The sequence below is a fragment of the Macrobrachium rosenbergii genome, chromosome 23 (assembly GCF_040412425.1).
Source record: "Macrobrachium rosenbergii isolate ZJJX-2024 chromosome 23, ASM4041242v1, whole genome shotgun sequence".
NCBI classification, from domain to species: Eukaryota; Metazoa; Arthropoda; class Malacostraca; order Decapoda; family Palaemonidae; genus Macrobrachium; species Macrobrachium rosenbergii.
This window is the reverse complement of record NC_089763.1, coordinates 44,126,969-44,148,996: the sequence shown is the minus strand read 5'-3', so window position 1 is coordinate 44,148,996 and position 22,028 is coordinate 44,126,969. Positions and strand designations below refer to the sequence as shown.

The 22,028-nt window shown below is 35.3% G+C and overlaps 1 protein-coding gene across 5 annotated transcripts in view; it reads left to right on the top strand.

Annotated features, from left to right (window-relative positions):
- Nucleotides 1-22,028, top strand: part of LOC136851575 (uncharacterized) — a 1,000,137-nt gene that overhangs the window by 837,786 nt on the left and 140,323 nt on the right. For 4 of the 5 annotated variants that reach the window (XM_067125846.1, XM_067125848.1, XM_067125844.1 and 1 more), the window contains one exon: nucleotides 10,506-10,667. The exons of the other annotated variant lie outside the window; for it this stretch is intronic. In XM_067125846.1, coding sequence (XP_066981947.1) covers nucleotides 10,506-10,667 — 162 coding nt within the window. The remainder of the gene's footprint in view (nucleotides 1-10,505; nucleotides 10,668-22,028) is intronic. 5 annotated transcript variants of the gene reach the window in all.

The window sequence follows — 22,028 nt, the reverse complement described above, 5'->3', positions numbered from 1 at the left end:
ATTTTACTAAAAAATAAAAAAATAAAAAGTTACGTTGGAGAAAAAAGATATAACAGTGTTTTGAAATTGTCTGGTTGTGGCGATGGAATAGGAGACAATAATTTGTTGGAAAATGTGTTTTAATTTGGAATGTTACAAAGGAGGTGAAGAAGTCTCAGAAAGTGCTGGAATGGAAAAGCGTTGATACCTAGGAATCTAGAATGTATGAGTACGAGGTGAGTGGCACAGTGTGCGTGTGTGTGTGTGTGCTATGAGTTGTGTGTAGGTCTTCCATGCGGCTTATTTAATGGAATTTCTACACGGTGTTTATTGCTGATTTAACAGTTGAAAAGTGTTTATGTTGGCATTGATTGTGACTTTGTCTTCTCTCTCAAGCCAGTTCGTATTATTGGAAATGGTTCACACACCCACGATCACAAGGCCCACGAGTTTGGGCTCTTACTTAAGCTGTATCAGCGTCTGCTGAGTTCGAGTAAAGGGCATAGGCTTACAACCCCATCCCAAGATATTTGTTGAAAAATTATAAACTATGTCTGTCTATTTTGTAAACACGACATTGATTTTGAGAACCACCTAACTTCAGTGTCGACCTCGAAAGCAGTGTCGACCTCGGCTATTTGCCGCCGTATGAATTCTCGGCAAGAGACTTCGTGTTTAAACATGAAGGCTGTTTACTTTGTGTAATTATTCTTGACATCACTTTGGTGACATCAAAGGCTTTCCTAATTGTTTTCGTCTTTGGGAAAGTCAGAGGACAGACCGATAGGTGGGAAAGTTATTGGTCTGTTTTCTGAAATAGCTTTATGCTTTTTTTTTTATCGAGGCTTGTGGATTAGCATTGTTTAAAAAGTGGTTCTGTCTCATGTCTATCTGTGTATCTGTCTGTTTGTCAGTCAATATATGTATGTATATATGTGTGTATAAGGAAAGTCTAGTGGAAATGTATTATGAAAATGTAATGATTGTTGGAAATACCTTTTTCCAAAGAAAGGCATTCATTGATTTTCTTGCCAAAGAGAAATGGCGTGGAAGACAGTTTGCCGAGTTGTGTCAGCACAGAACAGGCGGAAGACTAAGTTGGTTAAAGTAATAGTGAAAAGAGGAGTGGCTGGAGGTAAATTTGATCATTATATGGATGGAGCGAAAGTTTAGTTGTAAGTGTACGTTGGAGAGGAAGGGGGCGAAACTGAAAGTGGTAATTGTTTAAAGTTAAGACAAGGAAGTTTAGTGACCAAGAAGTGAGAGAAGCATATGAAGAGAAAATGGATGGAACTTTGGCTAGGTTAAAGACACCGAAGTAGAAGAGTAGATAAGAAGTTTGTGAAATTCCATAATAGAGTCACTGGGACAGCGGGTAGTGTTTGTGCGCGTAAGAGGGTAGTAAGAGGGATTATAAGCACTTTGAGGTGAAATGGAGGGAAATGAATTGCAGGTGTACAAGATGATGGATGTAGTAGTCAAGAAGACGATGGACGAGGAAAAGAAGACAATTAATAAAAATAGAGTGGAGAACGTGAACAAGAACTTTAAGTAGAAAAAGAAGTTGTGCTGCAGAGAAATAAATGCGGATGTAAAAATTAATAACCGAATAGATTTCACAATAAAAAAAGCTGACTGGGAAATGCTATCTAAATAGAGTGTAATCCTTGGAGTGAATCTTCTGAAGATATGCTGTTTATTGTGGAAGATGAATGAGAGGCGGGTCTGAGTGATGCTGGAGTGGAAAGGGCTATTTCAAGTTTGAAAAAGTGAGGATGACAACTGAGGACATACGGAAAGCAGTGAAAGGAAGACTAAGGATACAGCAGAGGTAGATAGGATTAAGTGGCTGCTTAGGGTATGCAAATAATATCTTGGTTGGAAATGATTCTGAATAAATAAATGGCAGGAATTATTATTGAATTATCGTTCTATTACAAAAAAGTGAAGTGATAAGAGGGGACTGTAAGAATTACCGGATACAAATGTACTTATTATATTAGAGAGGGTGTATGGCAGACGGAGATTTGATCGAAGAAGTAAAACAGATGACTGAATGGGTAGCATAAAGCAGTTGTGTGAGACGTTTGAAACAAAAGAGGAAAAAGCTTTGTGTGACATATAGAAACCTCTAAAAGCTCATGACAGTTGATTGACAATGTGAAGGGTGTCGAGAATGGATTAAATAAAAGTAAAGTCGTAGCGAGAGCCGTGAAATCTTTTGATGGAATCGAAGTGCGTTAGAATGTGATGACGAGAAAGTGATTGGTTTTGGTCCAAAAGGGGTTCAGAGACAAGGGTTTATAATATCTTCGTGGCTGTTTAAACACAAACACGCACATATGTATATGCACTGTATATATATGTATATATATATATATATATATATATATATATATATATATATATATATATATAATATATATATATATGTATATTTATATTATATATAAATATATATGTGTGTATATATATATTTATATATTTACAAACATATATATGTATATGTATATATATAATGCATATATAATTATATATATGTTTTATAGAGAGAGTGAGTGCAGAGAGAGAGAGAGAGAGAGAGAGAAAGAGAGATCATTTGCTTTTTCATCTCTTGAAGAACTCCAATTATAAAGGGTGACTGAAACCCACTGAGAATATAATGAAAACCTCGCCGTCTTTCTTGATATAACAGAGAAAATTGCTTGTTTGTATTCATTGACGCAATTTGCAGCTCACTCAAAGAATTGCAAAGACGTGTCTCGGCGTAGGCAACGCCATTCTCGCAGGAGGGTTAATTTCGAGCCTGAAAGTTAACTAAATTTCGACGCTGGGATTATAGGAACGCTCTGTAATGGAAAGCGGCTTTTCATTAAAATGGATTTCACACCTGTTGCATTGATGGTAGAATGGCGAGACTCTTTGATGAATATATGGGGGCTTTTGTGGGGTAGGGGGAAGGAGGGGGAAAGGGAAAAGGAAAATATTCAGGGGGAGTAGCAGGTACCTGCTGGGGAAATTGGATCGGATATTGTTGCAGCCATTGTTTTATTATTTCTTGAATACTTTAACCCCTTGTTTGGTAGAGGAAGGTACACGTGCAGAAATGTTTGATGCTGAATCATTCTGCATGATTTTCTCGCGTAACCTTTTTTTTATACAATAAGAGCTTCTGTGGTATTAGAATGTTTTCTTTAGAGATAACACAGATTAATTTTACGTCGTGGTAGGGGGACAAGCGCTGAGAATATTCAAGAAAACCTTAGTATATTTTTCATGACATCATCATTATTTCACGTCACTTTTCTAATTAGTAGCAGTAAACGCCGTTGCAAAGTAGTGGATTTGCATGTGAAGGAATGAAGGTTAGTTTTAAAAATTTGTTACCTTTTCATACAGATTAGGTTTACATCACTGACTTTCATCACTTGACTTTCCTCTATAAAAAAAAAGTCCTATTAGTTGAAACAAATAATTTTTGAAATAAGAATAAAAAGGGAACAGCGCAGAAGGGCTAAAACGTTTAAAATAACGTGAAATCAGACTTCGTAGAAAAACAGATTCATAATATTTTTTTTATTGTGAAAGCATTTTCCTCGCATATGTAAAAACGGAAACTTGTTAATGAAAATGATAAATTGTAAATGTAAAAATAATTCCAGAACGAAAGAATTCGGTTTTCCACATCAGCCAGAAATTCATATTTTCAGAGACAGGGCTTTCCAAATTTAGAAAAACACGTAAAAGTTGTGAAAGATTTAGCGGAAACTTGTTAATGAAAAATATTGTAAATGAATTCCAGAACTACTTTGGATTTGGCATTTTCAGAGACCCATTTTCATGTAGGCTAAAGATTTAGCCGAAAATTACCGAATTTTACTTTTTTGGCCGACCTTTTTTTTTTTTTTTTTTTTTTTTTTTACCTGCGCAGTACGGTCGTATTTTGAATTAATCTGTGCATTTTTTCCATGTAAGTCATCACAACAATCCGCCTAAAGTCTGTATTTTTAAGTTTGGTCATTGCTTTTTGCATGACAGTTAAAATGATATATTCAATAATATTAGTCAATGTAGTTTCTCTTATTAATAATTTTTATTTTCAATCAGAAGTCTTCTGTTTAATCATTATTTTTATTAAAAGTTATAACTCGACCTTCCGTTAGCTACAGAAATTATTGTTTAAACCTTTCATATTTAATTATAATTACGTATAGTTTATTTATTAACAAATATTTTTTTTTATTCTTTTGCAAATTTATATGCCACAGTAATCCGAAAGGGATCAGTGGTCATGACATTTTGTTATGTATTGTATGTTAAGGATCTAAATTTTTTATGAAAAACGAAGCAGTCCTGAATTAAAATCACAGTACCGTAAATCAATCATTTTTTTCACGGAGGACTTCTTTAATATTTCATTTGCATAATAACTTCAATAAATCATTTATGACTGATTATAGACTGTATGAGTGTATTATGTATTGTATGTTAAGGTTCTAAACAAAACAAAACAAAAATGGAAGCATTCCTGATTTAAAATCACAGTAATTTTTACAGAGTTCCTTTTTTAGTATTTCGTTTGCGTGGTAACTTCAACAGACATATATCACTGTTTATGGACGGGATGAGTCCGTTTCTTCGCAGCACTGCTAAAGTAATAATTCTGAAAATCACGGTGATTACGTGCGAGTGGCCAACCGACGCAGAGTCGAAAATAGAAAGGGAAAAGGAAATGTTTCTGAATTAAAAACAGAATGCCGGAAATTAGTGTGACTCTGATTTCCGCTGGGTGTGCAATTTTGACAGCGTCATATCCCCGTGGTGCAAATATGGACGCTCGCTGCTGACGCCATCCCATACTTTTATAACCAGCCGCAAGACTTTTTCATTTGAATTATTTGAATTTGCCCAAAACCGCAGATACCGGGGGTTGGGTAAAGTCGAGTCTTGCTAGTTTATTATTATTATTATTATTATTATTATTATTATTATTATTCCAGTCATAGGAGTCTTCATTTGTTTACTATTAGTATTCCAGGAATTGATTTGCATGTATTCGTACATGGGTTATATCCCATGAATTCTCATTCACATGCATTGATTATTTATTTATCTATGTATTCGTTCATTTATTTTTTATTTATTTCTTTATTCATATATTTATTTATTTATCTATTTACTTATATTTATTCACTTATCGCTTTCCAGTGTATTTTTGTTTGCTCAGATTTCCCTCTCGACTGGAATAGAGGTTAATTCATTTGTTTACTACTATATTTCTTTCCCGTCAAATGGATACTTCTCTAGCGATGCTTTTAATGTTGGCCCGAGCATCAAGCACGGCGATGATTTCCTTCAGTTAATGGACCCAGAGGGGAATCCACTAATTAAACCAGGTCTGCAAATGAGAAATTCATACGCTTCACAGGTTGACACGGCAAGGCTGAGAGAGAGAGAGAGAGAGAGAGAGAGAGAGAGAGAGAGAGAGAGAGAGAGAGAGAGAGAGAGAAAGAGCTGCTACATATGCAAAGGCTGCTGAATATTTTAAACTATCGTAAATATTTTTCCCTCTACTTGAAGGTTCATTGCGCATAAGTTTTGTTTTTGTGGCCCTTATGTGTAAGTACTCGCGTACGTTACATTGAATTATGTATGCTTTGTGTACACTTTTAATGAAGCAGTTTAATGGGACTCAATTGTAAAAGTTTTGATCTGTTCTCTCTACATGTTCATATTATTAATAATTATATTACTCATATTTTACATATTCAGTTGATCTTACCGTGCATACGGCATTTATATTTATACGTAAACAGGGAGAAGATGATAAATTCGATAACATATTGCGTCCATTCACTTTTAATGTTTCTTACCAATATGCGAAGCCGTATTCCTTAATTTTTCCGTCTCTAAAGCCTTGGGTAACAAGAGGGGAGGGAAAACTGAAAGGGTTCCCGTGCAACATTCTCGACCATCTCATGTACAAAGGATCGTGAGACTGTTACAAAGCGGGCTGGGTTTTTGCTGGTGTGTGTGCGTAGGGGATTGGTGTAGTGGTGGGGCAGGGGAGGGGGGGAAGGGGCTTAGGGATTAAAGTCATTCGTTGCAATAGAAAAATATTGCAACATATCGTTAGGGAAGAATAGGCGATGTAGTTTCGTGCCCAACACCGATCGAATGGTCTTGGATGTCGAGAGGTATTTTTTTTTTTTCTTTCCTTTCTATACCTGTCCTGCTGGTGTGTACATGGTCACGCGATATGTACGCGTATTGTTTTCAGTAATTTCTCTTTCCCTGTATGTGTATATATGTATACATACATACATACATATGTATCGCGTGATCATATTTATTTAGAGAAATGTTACAAGCTTTCAAGGACTCTTGTCATCGTTGTCTGGTAGCCAGAGATTTTTTGGAAAAAAGGGTTTCCGTTAGATATCATCCTTTTTAAATGAGGTTCTTTTACTAATATATATATATATATATATATATATATATATATATATATATATATATATATATATATATATATATGTGTGTGTGTGTGTGTGTGTGTGTGTGTGTGTGTGTGTGTGTGTGTATTAAGACTTAAGTAGTTTTGACAACTTTTCGCACAAGGTGAAAAATTCACCTTGGGTCCATTTACATCATCATTGAATTACGTAGTTGGTATTAATTGACTGGGGTTGGTTCTGAGGCAACGCGGAAAAAGGAGTGATTTTAGAAGCCTACATATATACATACATACATGTATGACTTACGTAATCACGCAGCAATTCATAAATGCATGCATAAGAATTATAGCCAACATTAATAAGTAATATAACCATACTTAAAAAAAAAAACAGAACCCCCACCCTAAAAGTTTATATAAAGGGACGGTTTTTCCAAACACTCCATTAGAGTCCATTGTATCCGGTTGCCCAAACACTACAAAAGTAGTAAATAAGGGGAGGCCACTGGGGAGGAAAGTTATAGTGGCGTTCCCATTTCTAAGGGGATTTCCGTCTCGCTACTCTTGTGTCGGCTACTTTGGCTTTTACTGGATTTTGTTTTCTCGAGTACTTCAGGGTCAGGGGTGTGGTTCCCCCTTTTTTTCTTGGGCGGGTGGAGTGTGATTTCACTAGCTGAATGATTTATATGAATTTCATTTTATCCTTATACTTCGGTTACCCGATCGGAGACAGAAATGAAGTCTTGGTCAGGTTGAGAGCACAGGGGATATTTTTTCTTAATGGGAATGGAAGGGAAACAGCAGAAAAAGAGGGAATGGATGGAGTGTGCTCTCCTCTTTTATGTATATCACTGACGGCTTTTAATTTTTGAAGCTCGGAGATAAATGTATTTCTGCGAAGGTGTGTCAGAACAATTCCTTTTGCCCCTTGCAAATGTCATTTTCACGATTTTTTCTAAATCCGTGAGTTTACGACACTTTCACGCTTTTGTTTGCTGTCAGCACAAATATCCCCTTTGGTTGGGGGAATATGATATAAAGTAAGCAAGCTTTTGTTTGCACTGTATACACTCAAGTCTCATTTACTGCTGTGCAAGTGTTCTTATTGGCTCGTAATCACAGTTATTCGTGCTTTCTCGAATGTAATATTTTTTTCGATTAATCTCATGAATTAAACATGTCATTAGGGAAATTGATAAACTAACGTACCCATACCGTAAAGTATGATGATAAGGTAATAGAAGCTGGAGATTTCCCAACCCTAGGGACATTACGTACCATAGCGGAGGTCAGACCAGCGTATCTTCATTCTGCCAACTAGACTTGGGTCCATTGACGGGAGGGACTTTCTCGGGGCTAGACGGCAGCAAGTTTAAGTCGTTGTTGCACGCTTAGAAGAAATATATTTGAATACGCGTTACGTTTTATTTAATTGGACGGTATCAAGCGAATGTAGGCATCAGTCGGTTAGGTGTCTCTCATTGCCTTTATTAATAGATGCTAATGTCATTGCCTGTAATAATGTTATATATATATATATATATATATATATATATATATATATATATATATATATATATATATATAAATTTGTTTTTCTTATAGAGACGTTTTCTCTAAAAATATTGAGCAATTGTAAACATTCCTCGTGGTGGCATCACAGCACACAGCTTTTAGTGATAATATTCAAGTGATATTGCATAAAGGTTTCCGTGCATTTATACAAATTCATTTATTCATAATCTTTTATAATAAGGTGTCCTTTTTATGAACGTAGAATAGTACTTTAGAAGTTGAAACGCCAAGGAGTTTCATGTATGAATGCATCGCTTGAATGCATCGCTTTCATCTGAATTAGAAAAAATCCCATACAGTATGGAAAAAAAAACACTAAATTTAATGTTACAAGTTTTTCTGTGGGGATAATGATGTCTTTGAAACGTCGGAACTCATTTCATGAATGAACGAACGATTAGAAGTTAGGTAACGTCATATTTTTTTCAAGGTCGGCCATATTCGTAATATAACGAATCACCTTTTTGACGAAGGTGCATTTTACAGAAGTAATGATGGGAGGCCTTTGAAACGAGAGGAGGAGGAGGAGGAGGAGGAGGAGGAGGTGGTGGTGGTGGTGGTGGTGGTCTTAACAGTGTGGGCAAAGCGACCAAGCCAGCTCGAGAGTTTCCACAAAGCTGAACATGGCGCATTGAGGTCATGCAATTCAATCCCGACAAGTAAAGTCTTTTGTGAGGAGAAAGACACTTTATAAAATGTGTGTGTTTACGCCTCGATTGCGGCGTTACGGCAATAACCATCTGAGAGGTGGCGGGAACCCTCCAAAAAATAATAAACGGTAAAAAAAAATGGTGTGTTTATGCTTCAGTCTCAACGGGGAAACAGTACCGACAAAGGGGTTGAAGTGTGTTTATCTGTTTATCGTTGTGATTTCTGAAAGGGTTATTATTAACGGGGATAGGATCAAAAGGAAAAATAAAAAGATTTTTTACTTATTTTTTCGTCACAGCCTAACTGGAGTGACGGTAAGAGGGTTCACTGATATTTTCTGCAAATGTTTGTTTATTTAAGTAAAGTCTGATAGACCGTAAAAGTAATATATATATATATATATATATATATATATATATATATATATATATATATATATATATATATGTGTGTGTGTGTGTGTATATATATATGTGTGTGTTTGTGTGTTACATATACATATATAGGTGTGTATATATATTATTATATATGTGTGTGGTAATACTGGAGATTTTTTATGAAACATATATTAAAAAACACAGAAAGCAAAAAAGGGAAAATACATGTTTACGTCTTCACAACAAGAAAAAAGTTGCCCCGGTGCGGTGGTTCAGGGATTTTCATTTTTATTTTGAGGTCCTGAAAGGCTAGGGGGTACGCGGGTTGGTGGATGGTGGGGAGGTCAAGACAGACACCGGCCTTGAGAATCTCATTAGGTACTCTTTGCGGGAACATAATCGGATGCTTATTAATCATTCTTCTTATTATCCTTATCGACTTTGGTATGGGTCCTTGTGGTTCCCTTCCGCTGTTGTTCGAGTCTCTCTCTCTCTCTCTCTCTCTCTCTCTCTCTCTCTCTCTCTCTCTCTCTCTCTTGTATACGGGTCCTCTGTGGGAAATGTTATGATCTGACGCATGTTTATATTGCCTCGTTTTTGCCGTGGGAAATCATGTTCGTTCTCATTATATAATATCGTCGAAGGAAACAGCTGTTCTTAGTGTTATTTTTGCTAATTTACATTGCATTGTACGAGCTATTACTGTGTGTATATATGTGGTGCAAGCATCTTGGTATTCGTTCAATGTAGTTCTTTACTATAATAAGATGAAATAGTACCATATGTGTTTACTCATACTCAAAACACATGCACACATACTATTGATCTGTCTATCTATCTATCTACATATGTATGTATGCATATACAAGTATGTGTATATGTATGTATACATACAAATATATATAATATATATACATATATATTTGTGTGTATGTATACTGTACATACATATACACATATTTGTATATCTATACTTACATATGTAGATAAATCTATATACATATGTATGTATATATATAAACAAATATGTGTATATGTATGTATACATACACATATATATTATATATATGTGTGTGTGTATGTATATAAACATCTACACACATACTTGTGTATATATATACATACATATGTAGATAGATAGATAAATATATGTATATATAAATAGTATATGTATATATATATATATATATATATATATATATATATATATATATATATATATATATATATATATATATATATTTATATATATATATATATATATATATATTTATATATATATTATATATATATATATATATATATAGTATATACTATATACTATTTATGTACATATATACTGTATATATATATATATATACACATACACTTACTTCATCCTCCATTTATAATGTTTGTGAATCTAAATGTTTGTGTCATTGATACACGTTCGTTAACCCCTTGCTTGTGTGTGTCTGTTCCCCCAGGGTCGGAGCAAAAGTCTAACGCACATCGACACCTTAGGGGAGCCTGGAATGCTGTTACCGGGGGAGGATATGGAGGGGCGGTCTGGCGACCCCTCCACAGACAAACTGGGGGTTCCCGACGCCCACTCCGTCAGGAGGAGGAAGCTCTCGCTGGCTAATAAGGTAAGAGATATTAAGTGTATCCAGACAACATCCAGAAGACGTGTAAATATTGTAGTATCCTTCCGTTGGTTTTTAAATTTATGGAACACTTGTACATTAAACGCGAAGGTGTTGGCATTGTGGCTTAGATGCATATTAAGGGCATAATTTGCTGAAGTAATCTTTGTAGAAATAATGGGAATCAGTTAATTAAAAGATATTAATGCATGCTTTGGTGTACCTTTAAAATTTGGAAAACCTTTAACTTTCAACGTTTAAGGTGCTTTCAATGGCTTGTTTTGAAATTCAGCGTTGTTTTACAATTATAGAACACCGTTCATTAACAGAAAGAGGTGAATCCATTAACTTAAAAAATTATGAAACTATGTTTTCAGACACATTCGACGTGCATTTGCTCTCGGAGGTCAGTTTTGAATAAATTAATTTCGTATTAGATTTTGAGCCCAGTTATTTATTGAGAAACAAGGACATGCTTACCAAGTAAATTGCAGGCAGGGAAAAGTCATTGTAAAGTAGATCACAGAGAGAGAGAGAGAGAGAGAGAGAGAGAGAGAGAGAGAGAGAGAGAGAGAGAGAGAGAGAGAGAGAGCCCATAAAAGTCTTGTTTGAGAGACATTGGATCACAGGGAGGCCCAAGAACCTGTAAAGGAAGAAAGGATGTACTCTGTTGGAGTATTGGATCCTATCCTGAATCAAAATGCAAGTGCGTAGGATTCTGTGTCACAAACAATACGAAAAATCAGGGAATAGGATATCCTGGCTACTAATCACCATGTAGCAGGACAACTGAGCCAGATTATGCCACACAATACGTTCGACTAATGAATCAGGATATCTAGATATATGATACTTCAGAGAATGAGAATTAAAACAGGGATTCTTTACGAAATCAAACCAGAGGACATGAAATTGAGTCTTGAAATAGTGTTCTGTATCTTTGTATAATGTTGTAGTTCATCAAATATAGGAAAACTTAATTGAGGCAATCTACGTTTACTCTTGTTTTCATCCTATTTTTGATATCAGGATACCTTCTGGAAAGGTTATAGGATGTGGCACAAAATCAATATAATGGATGGCGTTAGGGCATAGGAACCATGCGGAGAAGGAAATTGTTATGCCCTACAAAACCCTTTCTTACGCAAATGATATCGGAAAGGAAGCCTTGAAGAAAGGGGTCTCGTTTTTCTCTGTGTTTTTCCTCTTCCCGGAAAATGTCCCTTTTTACCACTGTGTGTGACACGCTGGTGTGCGTGTGTCTGTCGATCAATTCTTTGACGCAATGTTCTTGTTTTTCATGAATCCACGTTCTCTCTCTCTCTCTCTCTCTCTCTCTCTCTCTCTCTCTCTCTCTCTCTCTCTCTCTCTTCATATACATTTTCGTCTTATACCTTAATATCCTTTTCTTGACACGAATTTCCTTGGGAACTAGGAAGTCGGGCTTGATGGCTGACCTGACCAGTCAAACATCTCCAAAGCTTGTGAATGGAGAGAAAGCTCACTCTCCTGACTTTCGGGCCTCATTATAACCCATTGCTTCTTGAACCAGACTGATAAGGTTCATTGCATGACATTCTGCACGGCGGGGAATTTAACCCTGACTGGGGCCTAAGTAATAGTAAACTGTGGAAAATAGATTTAGGGTAAAAAGTAAGAATCTCAAGCACAGCAGAAGTGGGCGAGTCTTGTTAGTGAGTCCATGCCCTTGTCCTGTTAGAGCCCGTGCCTTGATCTTCCCTACTTCCCTACCTCTCCCCCCCCCTCCCTCGAACCCTCCCCTTACCTTCCGAGGATCGGGAGAAGTTCTGAAATGATGAAAGGGGAGAGGTCCATTTAGGAAGTTTGTGCCCTAATATTCTCTTAGATATTCTCCCTTTGTCTTCCCCCCTTCCCCTTCCCCTCCCCCCGCCCTCGTCCCCTCTTTCCCCTGAGCATAAAGACCTTCGGGATTGGTTTGGTTATTTGAAAGTCTCGAGGGATTATGATAGAGGAAACGCCTCTCCTATTTTCTCGGGAGGAGATGAGGTGCTCTTATTGGGTTTGGATGTTGTTGTCTGTTTCATTGCTTCGTGATTATCAGGCTGAGGAACGGTTTTATTTCGCTTTTTTTTTTTTTTTTTTTTTTTTAATGTTTTTTTATGCATGTAAAAATGATAGGGGCTACTTGCTTTACTTGTTTGTGTAGTTAATTCTTTTGACCTGCCTTACATGTTATTTCATCTTTAAAGGTTTGCATAAAAAACCCAATGACGAGGACTTTAAACCTAATATTTCTTTGAGTACTTATTTTCTTGGTTACAGTCTTTAGTCATTTCAGGTTTTTATATTATCTATTTTGTCAGATAAAACGCTACAGACATTTCAGGCGTGGTTTTGTATTCTTCTTAATTGTATATATATATATATATATATATATATATATATATATATATATATATATATATATATATATATATATATATATATATATATATATCCTTTCACATGATTTTTTTCCTTTGTCGTTTTTCCGGAACTGTGTTGCAATGATTTCTTCAGCCATCATCCATATGTTTTTATATCGCTGGTTTGTCTCCAACTTTTTATATTTACCATGAAGAGATCAGGAACAATTAGGAACGTCTCTCTCTCTCTCTCTCTCTCTCTCTCTCTCTCTCTCTCTCTCTCTCTCTCTCTCTCTCTCTCTCTCTCTTCCTCTTCCCGTTTATGTAAGAGAAAATAAGTCTTCAGAATTACGAAGACTTGGGGGAAACTCCTAAACAATAGGCGTCTTTGAAGTTCTAACAATGCTTTAAAAAAAAAGTTCTGCTTTTAAGTTTTTGCCTTTATTTGCCGCCATTTTTTCCTCATTGTACCGAAACCCTCCTTCATTATTTTCCGCTTTTATTTTTCCTATGCATATTCTTTGCCCATAACGAGTCCGAATACTTTTTCGTCTCAAGTTTTTTCATTCCTGCTCTTGTGTTCCGGTGTTGGTCTTATATTTCGATGCATATCCTGCTGCTCCCCGTCATTGATTCATCGCTTGCTTTTCTTTTTTTTTACGGGGTTCTCCCTCCATTCTCTTTGTTTCATTAAATTCATTGTACGGCTCTGTTTTTTTCCCTTTGTCTTTGCTCTTCATTACCGTCTCTCTCTTTCTCTCTCTCTCTAAGCGAACTCTCTCATTTTTTTGTTTATCATTAAGCAGCTCTCTCTCTCTCTCTCTCTCTCTCTCTCTCTCTCTCTCTCTCATTTTTTCTGTTTATCATTAAGCAGCTCTCTCTCTCTCTCTCTCTCATTTTTCTATGTATATCATTAAGCAGCTCTCTCTCTCTCTCTCTCTCTCTCTCTCTCTCTCTCTCTCTCTCTCTCTCTCTCTCTCTCTTTGGCTAATAAGACCCAACTCCTTTGACAGGTTGTTTTGACAACAGCTTTCTTTTTGTTTTGAATTATAATTACAATATTTGCTCAATTGGAAATGTGCAAACTTTGCTAATCATAAACAGAAGAATTTATAAATTAAACAGTATGGTAATCGCGTGCAGAAGAATGTAGAAATGAAGTAATATGCTATTCATGAACAGAAATGCTGAAATGCGAGATCGTACTTTTCATTCAAATAAAATGCAGAAGTAAAGTAATATGTTAATTATGAACAGAGAAATGCATAAATGAAAGCTTATACTCATCATGAAGATGCAAAATATAAAAGGTAAATCAATCATTTAAAAAAAAAGTGTGATGAAAGAGACTAGTAAATCACGAACAGAAAATTGCAGAAATGTGAGAATGCCTTGCTTTGCCAGTGGCGCTCTGAACAGTAATTTAAACCAGTCATTTACGTTCATTTACGTGCATCCGTGTGTGTATGTGTGTACGTACGGTCCGGCGGCAGCCTTGCACGTCCGCGCACACAGTGCAACGCATAATTGAAGAGTATTTAGGGACTCCGCCCTTCCGAACTCTGTACGGAATGATAGTTATTTGGGTCCCTCGAAATTCATTCGGTGACTATTGCATTGACTCCCGTTTGAAATATGGCTGTAATTGTTTTTGAATACGCTCTCTCCTTTACCGTAGTAAATTGCCTTTTGACTTTTTACGTAAACGGTGTTTTTTTATGGCTGTGTTTCATCCGGTTACGTTTTGCGTTGCTCGTGCAATTTATCGCCTGGTAAGTTTATCTACATATGAGAATTGAATCGCCTTAGAAAGATACATTGGTCCGTTATTGCTGAATGTATTTTGCTCGTATAATTTGTCGTGTGTTAAATTTATTCGTTCATTTAATAGTTATTTTCAGATTATTTTTTATCGGTGGTTTGTATTCGTGTATAATTAAGCCTTCATTTATATACTGATTTATTGTTTAGTGTTTGTATTTCGAGGTCTGTGTTATCAGGACAGGGAAATTCCACCGAATGGTCCCAAATATAGCTCGGATATTTACGGCACGAGGGGGAGCGATATATTTAGAAAGAAATGAGGAATAGTGAGGAAAAGATTATTGATAATTTACGAGGAAAGTCAGTAGAAAACTGAAAATTCGTAAAGAGAAAACTGCATCACAGTCTCATGATTTGCAAGTTTAGTAAAAGAAAAAATAGAAGCGAAAGGGAATGGATTGTAAGCAGAGAAAACGGTGTGTGATATTCTTTTTCCGAGGCTAGGAATGAAAGAAAGGGTAAATTTAAAATTTTATAAATAGAATGAGGGAGGCGAGATTGTTTAGCAAACAAAAACATTTGTTTAAACCTTCCCCTTCCGCATCCCTTCATGATTAACTCAGCCGTATTTCTTGGAATTGCACCTGAAATATTTTCCCGTCTCAGTTCTTAAAAAATAAAATGTAAGACTCAACCGTCTTTCTTGGAGTTTAGCCTGAATCATATCCCCGTCCCAGTACCTAAAAAATAAAATGTAAGACTCAAAACCGTCTTTCTTGGAGTTTAGCCTGAATCATATCCCCGTCTCACTACCTAAAAAATAAAAAAGTAAGACTAATATTGAATACGAGAAGAGGAAGCGGCGCTCTTAAGAGATTTCAAAGAGGCATTGTCTTTCCTCTTCCTTCCACGTGATACCCAAAATGCGTCTGGCTATTTTGCCAACGGCTGGTGTCAGCTGGTTCTTGTTAGTCGCGTCATTTGTTGAGCGAATTTTACTCTTTGTTAGCTTCTGACTTTTTTCGATTCGGGCGAAAGACGTAACTTGCATTGGTTTCCTTGGGATAGGATGGGGCTGTTTTTATTTTTTGAAATTAGATTATGACGACGGTTTTCTCGCTTAAATTTTTTTAATGTTACCTGTGATTTACTTTCATATGGGATATATGTTTGAGGATGCGTGCATACGTCGGTACATAAGTGGAAAGATGTTGATGTACTTCAACCTTCAGAACTCCACATTGAATAGAAAAAGTGTCTACTTTTCATTCACTGGGGCAATTCATTGTAGTTTCAGGCAAATGATTGTTCACACACTTTTTTAATATATATATGTGTGTGTGTATATATATATATATATATATATATATATATATATATATATATATATATATATATATATATATATATATATATGATGCTATTGAGTTTTGTGTGAGGTACATGAAGTGGCTAAGGTTGTGATAGCTTTTGCACGGGGTTTTCATCCAGCAATTAACAGTTAAAGTATGGACATTTGAGTGGTGCCTTGTTGTGTTTGTTTGTGTGTATATATATATATATATATATATATATATATATATATATATATATATATATATATATATATATATATATATATATATATGTATATATTATATTTTTTTCTCTCTCTTTTTTAAACCCAACCTTCATTCTTCGTAAGGAACAGGAAAAATAACATTTGAAACGGATTTCCTCTTTAATCAGGAAACTAGCGCGCGAAACCTTAGCACTTGGATTGGGTGCCGGGAGGCCATTGAGAATCCCGCGGGTGTCATCATTTAAATCCTCCCGGTGCTCGTGGAACGTTCTCATCTTCATAGGGACGTGCGCCAGGTGTTCCTGTGCTTCTCAGAGTCGTGCTTCTATTGATTTAGGCCTGAATTATGGCCCCGCGGAAATGACGCCGCCTGTGTTGACTTTTTTATCGAGTTGCAGTTCGACTGAAGAAGACGACTCGCTTGAGTTATGGGCGTTCGTAAGTGGTGCTGGTTTGGTTTTGCCTTTAGCGAGTTATTCTGGCAAGGTGACGTTTATATTGGTTTTAATTTTTGAGTTATTGGTTCGTTACTCGTTCTGTTGTGTTTTGTGAGATGTTAAAGTTCTTTGAAGGTCTAGATTATGATTTGTTTCATGCTGGAGTTATAGTTGTACGAAAGTCTTGCCTGGGTTGATTTATTTTAAGTCGCAGTTTAACGAAAGCCGCGCTTGTAATTTTTGGGTTTTATCTATTGAAAAAGTTGGTTATCAATTTCGTTTCATTTTTAAGGCGAAATTCATAAACTGAGCTGTGTATCGATATGTGACCAATAATTATTATGTAATAAAAATGAATGAAAATTATGAAATGTTGAATATTTCTAATGCACATGACAATGAATAGATTTCGGTATTTAGACATATGAACTTGACTTTGGTATCTTGTTCTGATTTATTAGTTCCTTCGCTTGTTCTGAATGACAATACAGGAAGCATCTTGTAATGTACGTAGTTTATTATTTTAGAATAAACATGTAAAGGTGTAGAACTTTCAAGTAGGTAAATCTTTTTTAGTTTGCCTATTTTTGCCTGTTTTGATTCATATCACCGTATTTAAAAAAGTCAGTGCATTTTATTTCGTCCATTGCAGTTCTCCCTCTCTTAATTTTTACACCTTCGGTCTGACAGTTTTACGGGCATTCAGGTACATTTCGCGTTCAATACCTCGGGATATCTGGAAGGTAAGCGTTTTACAGTCGGAGGCGCGATGTTTTATTCGTCGCAAAAGAACACCGCCTTCCAGCCTGGCCATTATTCCAGGCCATGTGTATCGGTTATGACGCCCTGTGGGAAAGGGGAGAGAGCCCCAAGTCTCTGGCAAACGAGTGCCAGGACAAGCCCAGTGCCAGTTGCATCGCTCTGGGTCCCATTCAAACGACCCGGGTGGGTATTCTATTCGTATTGCGTTATGGTGCCATTAAAACTGGAGTGGTGCCATTTTCTTTGGGATTTTTTTTTCTTTTTTTTAACTTTTTTTTTATATTGAATTTTGACACAGTTTGTCCCACATTGAATTCAGCTGTTAAAATTTTATGTTCAATTTTTATATAATTTGTGCTACAGTGAATTCAGGCGTTGACACATTTTTTTTATTCAGATTACAATGCATCACTAATTGATTATTATTATTATTATTATTATTATTATTATTATTATTATTATTATTATTATTATTATTATTTATTATTATTATTATTATGTCTCATGACCTAGTTAACGAGCATGATCAAGAACTGGAGATTTCACAAACATATTTTGTATGATGAACAATTTTGTAATTGTTGTTTTTAGACTAAGTGTTGTTATTGTTGTTGTGATGATGCCTTTTTCATTGTGGCCTTGACATGTGCTTCACCACGGTGAGAGAAACAACATTAGGTTCCCCAGCCCGTCAGAAACCGACAATTAAGCTTAATTGAAATTTTTCTTCATTGTTTTTGTTGTGCCTAATCCAATTAAGCCGAGCGGCAATATTGGAATTTCTGATAGTGGGTATTTTGCAGTACACATAAAGCAAAGCATTATTTTTATGGCAAAAATATTCATTCATCACCCAAATGTGAAACATTTTAGAAAGACATTTTGATTTTGACCCACGCTGTGGTTTTTCGTTTCAGTTCAATATGTTTGTCTTTTTGTAGCCAGAATTATAGGAAAAGTTTCGCGTTGAGTTTTTATGTAAATTTCACCAGAATTGGGTTTTGTAACTGGAAATAATTGGTTGGATTTTGTTATAGACAGGAACGTAACTTTCGAAGAGAAGGGCCATTTATGGTGGTATGGATTGACCAGCCTTGTTGTTAAATGCAGTTCCTCATTGGATGGGTCGATATCGTACTCGGCTAGCACTCTGCTCTGCTAGGCCCGCGTTCGATTCTCCGGCCGGCCAATGAAGAATTAGAGGAATTTATTTCTGGTGATAGAAATTCATTTCTCGGTATAATGTGGTTCGGATTCCACAATAAGCTGTAGGTCCCGTTGCTAGTTAACCAGTTGGTTCTTAGCCACGTAAAATAATTCTAATCCTTCGGGCCAGCCCTAGCAGAGCTGTTGATCAGCTCAGTGGTCTGGTTAAACTAAGGTATACCTAATTTTTTTGTTGTTAAATCCTCATGGCTTAAGAAACCGAAAACACACCCAACACAACCGTAGATTTTCACCAGCTGATACTGTACAATAATTACTTCTTCAGGGGAAGTCAGATTCGATATTATGTGTTCTTTAAACCTGGAAGATTTCTTTAGGATCCCGAGGTTGGTGGATGAAAGTTCTCCTAAGTCTTTTTTTTTTTTTTAGTTTATCTCTTTGTCTTGCTTTATATATATTTTAGTGCACCACAGAATGGAAGCATTGCAGGATGACATAAAGAAAGGAAATCTCGATTCCTTGTAAACTAAGCTAATATTTCGTGCGAGGTGAAAAGGAGATTTTCCATCTTTTTTCCATCTTTTTGATTATATCATACATCTCTTTTATATATATATATATATATATATATATATATATATATATATATTTATATATATTTATATACATTTATATAAACATATACACACACACACACACACATATATATATATATATATATATATATATATATATATATATATATATATACCATCAGGTCTTGAAATAAAGACGAAAGCTCATAATCTATGATCTTTCCTTTCACCTTTTCCTATGAGCACTTCTTATATATATATATATATATATATATATATATATATATATATATATATATATATATATATATATATATATATATATATATACACACACATACACACACACACAAGAATAACCCGTTTTGATACTGAATTCTAAAGTCATTGTATTCGTACAATAACGTTAGTCATAGCAGAATTTTTCGCTTGAGGCTTAATCGAACTATTCCATCTTTATCCATCGTCCTTTGAAAAAAAAAATAAGAAAAATGAAGCGTATATATCGGCAATGAAAAAGCCTCCAGCTTTTAGCGCGAGACCGAGACTTGCTGCTGCTGCTGCTGCTGCCGAGACCCTTCTGACCAAAAGAATAAAAATGATATTGTGAATAATGTAAAAGAATTTTCATCCGGGGTCGCCGCAAAGAAATACAGTGCCGTCGTCTGACGCGCTCCTCTTTCTCTTGTTTTGTTATTGTTTCTACCGTCGTTGTTGATGTTGTTGTTGTTTCAGCTCTGTTTAGTTTCGGATTCTGCCCTGGGGATTTCACGGGAGGAAAGGAAGAAGACTTAGCTCGTGCCATTTTTCTTTTAGTTAGATATTTTTCTATGTGCTGTTTCAGAAGCACGGGCTCGTGCTGGCATCAGACATGCTTGATTAAATAACAGTTTAGTTTCGTTTTACTTCTGAGTCTCTAATGCTCTGATTTTTTCATTTGCATTTTACTTTCTGTTTGTTTGGAATATTTTTTTTTTTACTTGGTATTTTATCTGTCTAGTTGTTTTTGCTTTTTTTATTTTTATTTTATGTGTTTGGTTAATTTACCTAGTTTTCATGCGAGCATAAAGTTGTTTAGCATAATTATTTTCATATTTACACTCATGTATTTCTTTCGTTACCTGCACGCTGTTTATATAATATTTAGCCACACATTGATAATACTACATTTTCAAATAATATTCAACTCTTAAGAATTAAATTAATTTATATTCAGTGCATATATATATATATATATATATTATATATATATTTATATATATATATATATATATATATATATATATATATATATATATATATATATATATATATATATATATATATATATATATATACTGTATATTGCATGTGTGTGTAATGATGTGTAAGATATAAATGTTGTCAAACGACAGCGTCTCTAAATGAGATTCTTATTCGAATCATTCAGTAGATTTCAATCATTTTCTATTCCTGTTTTGGGAAAGGCTTCCTTAATTATGGTGAAAAAATCCTTACTTTATCTAATGTGTTTAGATGTTTACTTTTATGGAATAATTATAGCAAGAATGAGACCCTCTTTTGTTGGTCAAGTCACTTGTGTTCTTTGAAGCGCTTGTAGTTCAAAGGCACATTTTATTCTCTTTGTTTAAAGGTTTGCATAATCTCGCCTTCAACAATGCGTCCTTCTTCCTTTTAATTTACTTTCATGTTGAATATGAATATGAATGAAGAAATGAGCTAATGAAAGGCTCCTTCGAGCATTACTCTTCATGGCGTGTATGCCAAAGTTTACATTGGGTATAATTTTTGCCATTTACGACACGCTCTAGATTTTAAAGGTTTTTCTCCTTTTTAAAGGTACTTTGAGTTCTTTATCACTCTCTTACTTCTGCGTCTCAAGTCTCCCTCTCCTTATAAAATGACCTTGTCGGAGAGGCCATCATTAGCAGTAGTTAATGGTTAATACTTCTTAAGTAGTAGTGTGCTCGTTAAGGTCATTAGGCGACGAGTCCTTGAGAGAGAGAGAGAGAGAGAGAGAGAGAGAGAGAGAATTTTATTTCCAGTTGGTGGCGGCGAAGGTTAGTTAATTATCGATGGATTACGTATGTAGATTTTCTAAAATAATGAGGCCTTGTTAAAAGCAAAAAAAAAAAAATAATAATAATAAATAAATAAAATAATTTTCCCATTTCGTGGCTGTTTAAAAATAATTGCTGTTGTAAAAATAAAGTGTAATTGGACCATTTGACGCCTTCGTAAGGCAAAGGAAGAAATTAACAAAGATGCAGAATACAAAACTAACATGTAACCATAAAAATATAACAAAATTATATTTTCTCTCTTGCGTGTATTTGGCGTCTCTCTCTCTCTCTCTCTCTCTCTCTCTCTCTCTCTCTCTCTCTCTCTCTCTCTCTCTTTTGGCCGGAGGTGGGTGAGGGGCCTTGAGTGGTTGCATCTTGAATGGTTGAATAATATATAAGTGATAATTATATCTGATTATTCGTTCAAATTTAACGAAGTGTCGGTAGTCATTAACCTTTTTTAACTCAATTAGTAACCCCTATGTGGCACATCTGTCAATACCATCATCGAGAAGGGCTTTTGTATGTAATTATATCGCCTGTTTCATCTATTTATTTCTTTTATTTATTTATTTATTTTTTAAAGCTCCCTGAACGGAGATCCTTTCGTAATTTGAAATGTTTTGTGTTGATTGCATGCTGTTATTA